This window comes from Anas acuta, chromosome 21 (assembly GCF_963932015.1).
Source record: "Anas acuta chromosome 21, bAnaAcu1.1, whole genome shotgun sequence".
Lineage (NCBI taxonomy): Eukaryota > Metazoa > Chordata > Aves > Anseriformes > Anatidae > Anas > Anas acuta.
Window position 1 is genome coordinate 4,738,545 of NC_088999.1, and position 7,568 is coordinate 4,746,112.

General features: G+C 61.2%; 1 protein-coding gene and 1 long non-coding RNA gene across 4 annotated transcripts in view; one reads left to right on the forward strand and one right to left on the reverse strand.

Moving 5' to 3' along the window:
- The window catches only part of ARID1A (AT-rich interaction domain 1A), a 60,939-nt gene extending 59,172 nt beyond the window's left edge, over positions 1-1,767 (reverse strand). For 2 of the 3 annotated variants that reach the window (XM_068657657.1, XM_068657656.1), the window contains exon 1: positions 322-1,593. In XM_068657657.1, the coding sequence (XP_068513758.1) occupies positions 322-1,518 (1,197 nt within the window). In that variant the 5' untranslated portion in view covers positions 1,519-1,593. Of the gene's footprint in view, positions 1-321; positions 1,594-1,619 lie in introns of those variants that run through there. The other variant, XM_068657658.1, reaches the window with a different exon arrangement.
- Positions 1,768-1,973: 206 nt separating this feature from the next.
- Positions 1,974-6,446, forward strand: LOC137842955 (uncharacterized). Its single transcript, XR_011089293.1, has 2 exons — positions 1,974-2,486; positions 2,627-6,446. It is a non-coding gene; the product is annotated as an uncharacterized lncRNA (long non-coding RNA).
- The last annotated feature ends 1,122 nt before the right edge of the window (positions 6,447-7,568 follow it).

Consider the following 7,568-nt stretch of genomic DNA (forward strand, 5'->3'; position numbering starts at 1 on the left):
CCCCGGAGCCTCCCCCTCCCCCGAGGCAGCCCGCGGGACGGCGGCGGTTCCCCGGGAGCCTCGCACAAAGGCTGGGGAGGGAGGAAGGGAAGGCAGCGAGGCAGCCATTTTAGAGCGAGCCAGCAAAGCACAGACAATGGCAGCTCCCCAGCAGCGCCGGCCCGCCGGGGGGGGACCCGCGGGACAAGCAGCTGCCCCCCAACACCCCGGGACCCCCCTCCCCAGCCGCCCCCCGGCCCTTCGGGGTCCCCCAGTGTCCCCCCCACCCCCCCAATCGCCCCCCTGCACCCCCCGCACCCTCCACGCCGGCCCCGCCGTTACCTGCTGGCTCCTGCCGAGGCTCTGCCCGCTGCCGCTGCTGCTCCCGGGGCTCATGGGCGCATGGTGGCTCCTCGGGGGGGCTCCGCCGGCCGCGGCCCAGCCCTGGCTGTTGCCCCCGCCGTACTGCGAGACCATATCCGCGGCTGCCGGGCCCTTGGCTGCTGCTGCTGCTGCGGCCGCTGCTGCTGCTCCCCCGTCCTGCGGCCCGCCGCTATAGTCGCCCCCGGGGTACCCCTGGTAGCCGCGGGCGGAGCTGGGGGAGGTGAGGAGCTGGTTGAGGGTGGGGGTGGCGGTGGGCTGCGGGGTGGCGCCCCCTCCTCCTGCTCCGCCGCCGGCCGCCGAGGGCCCCATGACCCCGAAGCGCTGCTGCTGGAAGGCGGCGGCGGCGGGGGACTTAGCCCCGGCGGAGCTCTGAGCGCTGCCCCGGGGGGAGCTCAGGGCGTAGGCCTGGGGGGGAGGCGGGTAGGAAGCGGCGCTGCGGCCGGCCGCGTAGTAGGAGTTGTACTGGTGGTTGGCGAAGCCGTGCTCGGCGCCGCCGTGCGAGTTCTGGGGAGGGGGCGGCCCCGCGGGGGCTCCGGTCGGCCCCGGGTAGGGCTGCTCCAGGCCCCCGCTCTGCAGCGCTGCCATGCCAGGGCTTTGTTGTCCGCCATGTTGGTGGAAGGCAGCGGCGGCGGCGGCCGCAGCAGCGGCGGCGGCGGCGGCGGCCTGGGCGCCCCGGCCGTAGGGCTGCCCGAAGCCGTAGGCTGGCGGGGGCAAGGCGGCCGGGTGGGAAGGGGGAGGCTGCTGCTGCTGCTGCTGCGGCGGCTGCTGCTGCTGCTGCTGCGGCGCCCCCACCCCGTCGCTGCTGCCGCCGCCGCCGCCGCCACCGGGCGGCTCCGGGAGGTTATTGTTCAGGGTGGCGGCGGCAGCGGCGGGCCTGGGGCCCGGGTTCCCGTTCGAGCTCTTCAGGTCGGCCTCGGCCCCTGCGCCCCCTCCGTTGCTCTCGGCCCCGTCCTGCAGCTCCTTCCCCGGGGGGCCCTCGCTCTCCGCCTGCTTCTCGCCGCCGCCGCCGCCGCGCTCCGCCGCCGCCTCACCCCCCGCCTCCTCCGGGGGACAATCCCGCTGCTGCTGCTGCTGCTGCGCCTCCGCTTTCTTCAGCTCGGCTGGAGCCGGGGCGCCCAGGCTGCTGGCGGCGGCGGGGGCGACCTGAGCAGCCATGATCCCCCCTCCCCACCCAGCCGCCCCCCCCCCCCCCCGGGCCGGTCCCGGTCCCGGTCCCGGTCCCGGTCCCCCCCCCCCCCCCCCGAGCTGCTCCCTGCCTGGCCGGCCGGCGTGAGGCCTCGCTGCTCTGCTGCTCCCCGCTCAGGCGGCGGCGGGCTCTTCAGGGCAGCGGGGGCTCATTCCCCCCCGGCCTGCTCGGCGAGGCGGGGAGGGCTCCGCTGGGCTGGGCTTCCCGGGGCCTGGCCCCGCTGTACCTCCTCGGTTGCAGCCGGCGGAGAAAGGGGAGGAGGAGGAGGAGGTGGGGGGGGGGGGGGGTGGAAGAAGAAGAAGGAGGAGGAGGAGGAGGAGGAGGGGTGTTGGGGGGGGGGGGGGGAAGACCCGGGACGTAGGGGGCTCGAGGAGCGGGAGGGAGGGAGGGGGGGGGGCAGCGGCGGGCGGGTGGGAGCCGTGCCCGGAGCCGGGCCGAGCGGTGGCGGCGGCGGGGCCGGGCTGGGGCGAGCAGCTCCCGGCTGGGGCGCGCCGAGCGGGGCTCACTCCGGCACGAGGCTCAGCGCTGCCATTTTACCCAGCGCCGCGGCCGCCTGCCAAACCCGGAGCGGAGCGCGGCGCGGCCCGGACGGGAGCCTCCTCCTCCTCCTCCTCCCTCCTCCCTCCTCCTCCTCCCTCCTGCTCTCGCTCTCTCTCCTCTCTCTCTCTCTCTCTCTGCCCCCCCCCCCCCCCCCCCCTCCCCTCCCATCACAAAGGAGGAGCGGGGCCGGCCCCGGCCGCTCGCGGCTCGGCGCGGCGGAGCTGCCGCTCGCAAAACCCGCGGTGGATTTCGCGGAGTTGAGAGCCGGGGGGGGGGGGGGAGGAGAAGGGGTGCTGGGGAGGGAGGGGATGGAACGGGTCGGGATGAAGCGAGCGAGGATGAAGCGAGCTGGGCTTAACCGGGCCGGGATGAAACGGGGTGGGCTGAACCGGGCCGGGTTGAACCAAGCTGGGCTGATCCAGGCTGAGCTGAACTGAACCGGGCTGAACTGGGACAGGCAGAACTGAGCTGGGCTGATTCAGGCTGAGCTGAACCGGGCTGGGCTGAACCGGGCCGGGCTGAGCTGAACTGGGCCAGGCTGAACCAAGGTGGGCTGATCCAGGCTGAAATGGGCTGAGCTAAACTGATCTGGGCTGAACCTGGCCGGGCTGAACCGAGCTGGGCTGATCTGGGCTGAACAGAACCAGGCCAGGCTGAAACGGGCTGAGCTGAACTGAACCTGGCTGGGCTGAGCTGGGCCAGGATGAGCTGAACTCGGCTGGGCTGAACTGGGCCAGGCCGAGCCAAACTAGGCTGAAATGGGCAGATGTAAACCGGGCCCGGCTGAACCGAGCTGGGCTGATCTGGGCTGAACAGAACCGGGCCGGGATGAAATGGGCTGAGCGGAACTGAACCAGGCTGGGCTGAGCTGGGCCAGGCTGAGCTGAGCTGGGCTGAACTGGGCCAGGATGAAGCGGGCTGGGCTGAAGCGGGCTGGGCTGAACCAAGCTGGGCTGAACCAGAACCAAGAAGCGACCAAATTGCCTGGGGAGCCAGCGGAACCAGGGCAGGAGGAAGCCCCCCAGGCTCAGCTGGGCTTATCCCACTCCAGTCGGAGGCCCTGCTCAGGAGGCAGCCCCCCTTGTCTTGCCGGGGCGGTGAGGCCATGGTTCCCACCATCAGGAGGCCACCAGCCCACCTCCCGGGGACAGCAGTGAGGGCACATGGCTGCGTTGCTCAACACTGGCTCTGGATTTTCGGCAGGGAAGACGGCCCGTGGGTTAACGAAGCGCCTCTTCTTTGTCCCTAGAAATTCCATTTAGAATTAGCTTTTGCAAACTATTAAGGATTGTCATTTCCTCTCCGCTGGTTGTGTCCCTCTGGAAAGAAGAAAAAAAAAAAAGAGTTGGCAGCGTGCCATGACAATAACTGCACACACGGACATCCAAGAAAGTCCGGTTCCCGCTCCTGCCAAAGCGACAGCAGTGGGCAGTGAACCAGGAACTCCCTCGGGGTGGCTGAACGGGGACAACCACAACCACCTGAACGTGTCTAGACACAACACGTTGGGCAATGGGACGGGATGCTCCCGCCGTCTCAAAGGATAACGAGGTGCTGGAGCTCCCCAACTGTCCGAGGGTGAACCAAACTAGGCCACGTTCTTCTGCAACCACTTCAGGCCCAGTTTCCCACCTCCTCCACCCCCCAGCCTTTCTCACAGCGGGAGGAGGGAGGAAAGAAATGTACCCAGAGCTTGGTCCTAGAGCCATGTCCCCTGGCCCGTCCTGTTCCAGTGGGTCCTATGGTTGCAATTTTTACTTCAGATTGTACAGGTCTGTGGGAAAGAAACAAAAATATGAGTTATTCAGGTTATAAAACACAAGCTGACAGAAATTAGGAAATGGTTGCCCAATAAAAATAGCAGTCATATAGTTCAGCTCTCCGTCTGGGTACTGGATCAGGACAGCTGGGCAGGAAGGTGTCTCCTCCGGCATAGGGAAGTATTTGGCAAAGCCAAGTGGAAGTCAACACAACTTCACAGAGAGAAAACACCAGAAAACAACGGGTAAGGAGTCAAAGGAAGCTTCTGAGATGCAGGCTTCCATTTTAGACCACCTTGAAACAAAAACTGGGGCAGAAGCAACCTCGATTACCAGAGTTACAGTGATGAAGGCCTGAAGCTTGGCCTAAGCCTAACAATCAGCAGGCCGCACCACAAGAGATCCCATTTTAACACCACTGAGGACAGGGGGGGAACCTGGGTCTGGAGCAAGGGGCAAGCCAAGGCACAGAAGGTCGGAATCAGTGCCAGTGCTCCAGGCCTGTTAGGGACAAAGTGAAGATTTCAGTGTCTACTGCTGTCAACTCAACCCTCACCCTCACTGTAAAACTTACCGTATAAAATATTTATTATCCAGAATGCAGGTGGCAGAACAAAAGGGTTTCTTCCAAAGCTGAAAGTGGGAGGGGAGTCTGGATGGGGCAATAAATAGCAAAATTTTAAATGTATTCTGGAGCAATAAAGTGCCTTGCAGGCTCCTGGACAAAGCCTTTTGCCACTTTACAGTCTTTACAGTTGACTGTGCAGCGTGGAGCAGATTCCCTCACAGTAAATTGGTCAGTCAGTCTTCCTCCACAGCAGTAAATAAACTATTAGAAAGCAAAGGGTCATAAATGATGGCATCTGTGTTGTGATATGAAAAGCCTTCAAAGGCCTTCATGAAGTTTGGAGCCTCAGCTCAGTGCTAGAATCTCCCAGGTGAGGTCCTGTGGCTTTACCGGGACCATGCAGCAGAACTGCTGAGGTACTCTTCGTCAGAAGAGTTTGAAAACTGGGGAAAATGCTAGAACGGAAAGTTGATCTACGTGCTGTCTTTGGAGGAGCCTCTGTTACTTGATCAAACCCGACATTCTAGAAAAAGCAGAGAAGCAGAAGGAAAAACTCCTTCAGCACATCAGGCCATGCTCCCTCAAGTGAGCCCCTGTGGCTTTATTAATGCCCATGGTGGGCTCTAGTGGACCACAGCACCAAAATACTCTTGTTTAGATGTTTTGTTTACTACAAGAAAAACCCAACTGGAAGCAATTCTGCCATTTAGCTCCAGATCAGTCTCAAGCAACAGTCTCCTCAACTCCAAAGCTACATTCTGCTTCGGGAGGCGAAGCATTGCTGTCCAACTGAGCCCCACCACGAGTTCACTGGCTGCAGATCAGGAGCTGCAGTTTCAGCCCAGGGGCACCCAAAGACTCCACGCTCCGAGGTACCCCACGTGTCTCAGGCTTTTGGAATCTTCTTCAAAGAGCGCTAGGGCAGACTATGAAACCTGGTGTTGACTGTAATGTGAAAAGCAGGCTGGATTCCCCAGCCACCCACACAGTAAGGAGACACTCACTTTACCAAATGTTTGTGAAAGCTGAAGCAGATTTTGGAATACGCCTCATCAATGAGGCCCTGGCACTTCACTAAATAACTGAGGCGTTCAATGAAATTCCAGCCATGGGGTTTGGAAGGCAGATGACGGAACAGTTCTTAACAACATTTCCACCTAAGAGCTGAAAATCCTCCCGCCGCTCGTGCCATCCCGTGGTGGAACTACCCAGCTCTGCACGACGGGACGAGACTTTGCGACACGTCGACGCTCTTCCCAGCCCCAGCGCTCTCGGCTGAGCCGCGTGCGGCCGTCGGTCGTCTCTTCCCCATCTCCCGAAGTGCTGAGCACGCTTTCCTCCACGGCAGGCTCGGCCCCGAGCTGCTCAGATGGGCTGGGGAGCCAGCTCGGCGCTCTCCCCTGGTAGCGCAGGCCACCACCGCTAGGCTGGCTCCTCCTGAGCCCAGCGGAGTCTCCTCCATGGAGGTGGCCGTGCCATTTAACCCAGCGCTAAGGCGGCGAAGGAAACCTGGTGTAGATTATAGAGTACTAGAAACAGGAGTAGCGTCTCCCCCATGAGAAAAAAAAAAATAAAAAATAAAAAAAAGGCTCTGCCAACTGTGTGATGGCAAATATGGACTGAATCGTTGACATGGAAACCGGACTAAAGTCAGCCGCGCTCCCTCACGCTCGCACACACACAAGTTATCATTATCCCCAGCCTTTCAACTTGCTACAAACGTGGACTGGATCAGCACTTCGGGAATTGGGCAGAGTTTCTCTAATAAAGTATCGGGTAGCTCGGCCACGCTCGAATGAAACGCGCTGAGGAGCAATTAACGTAGTTGGGTGAAGAAGGATGCTCTTCCATTTTCCTGAAAGGCACAGTGTGCTGAGATATGCAGACTGGACCCAAGAACAAGAGACCCATCTATTATAATTCACGGAGCATGCCGCAAAATATGGAATGGAACGAGGAAAGGTTATCGACGGTCCCTCGGCTTATCTGAGAGTAGTTTTGCTAAAGAAAATTACATTTCCTGCAAATATGTTTGCATTTGTCCAGCCCATTCTCTCCAGGCTTTTAGCCACTATCATATCTAGGTTAAGCACTCTCGTCGCAGCTTCATAACCACTAAGATTAACGTTATTGGAATTATTTGTTTGCCGCGAGTGGCTAATGTGCTGGGGCATTGTGCGAGACAATGCTTATTTATCCTCTTAAAAATATGTCAAGATAGGGTATAATCTCCCTCTCCAGGGCTGACACAATGGCACAGGGGCACGCTGCAAAGTGGAGTTTTCAGCAGAAGGTAACTCCGCCAGCTCGCAGCAGCACAGCTCAAAGGCAGGAGCGGATCGCAGGCTGGATTTGCAGCTTTCCCACCGAGCTGGCACCAAAAAGGGCACGGAGGGAAGGGAGGGGAAGGGAGCGAGCCCCTGCCCCCGCCGCGCCGCCGGAGCCGGCCGCTAGCATCCGACGGGAGCGCTGCAAAACTGCAAAACTTTGGATGCGCATGGAGGGAAGGAGGGAGGGAGGGAGGGAGGGAGGGAGGGAGGAAAGCGGAGCGGGGCTGGCTGGGGGAAAACGCACGATTTTTGCAGCCCTCGCTAGGAGGAGGAAAAAGCGAAGCGGATTCGGAGCGGAAGGGAAGCGGCGCGGAGCCCGCAGCGCATCCTGCTCGCGGCTCCAGGCTGCGGAGCCGGAGCGAGTTTGGGTGCACACGTGGGCGGGGGGGGGGGGGGGGGGAGAGGGGAGAGCAGCTCGCCCCCGGCATTAAAAACGAAAAGAGTGGAAGTGGGATGTCAGAATTTCCCAGGGAGGATTCACTGCTGCTCTGAACACGGTCCCTGCGAGGAGGGAAACAAGTTTAAGGTGCCACGGCATTGATTTTCTAGAGGTGGCTGTGCACACCGTGCTCCTCTACCGCCCTCACACATCAGCTCTCTGGTGCTGAGCGCTCTCTCGGAGAAGGAAGAGTAAATCTACTTAAAAAAAAAAAAAAAAAAAAAAGGCAAAAAATAAAACAAAACGCGGAGCGGAGTTCGTAAAAACCCCTGCACTGGATCAGGAGCCAAGCGTCTCATTTCTCCTGAATCCCACCAGATTTGGGACCTGGCCGGTGGGCTTGCAGAGCAGCCCCATCAGGCTGCAAACCCCACTTGGAAGA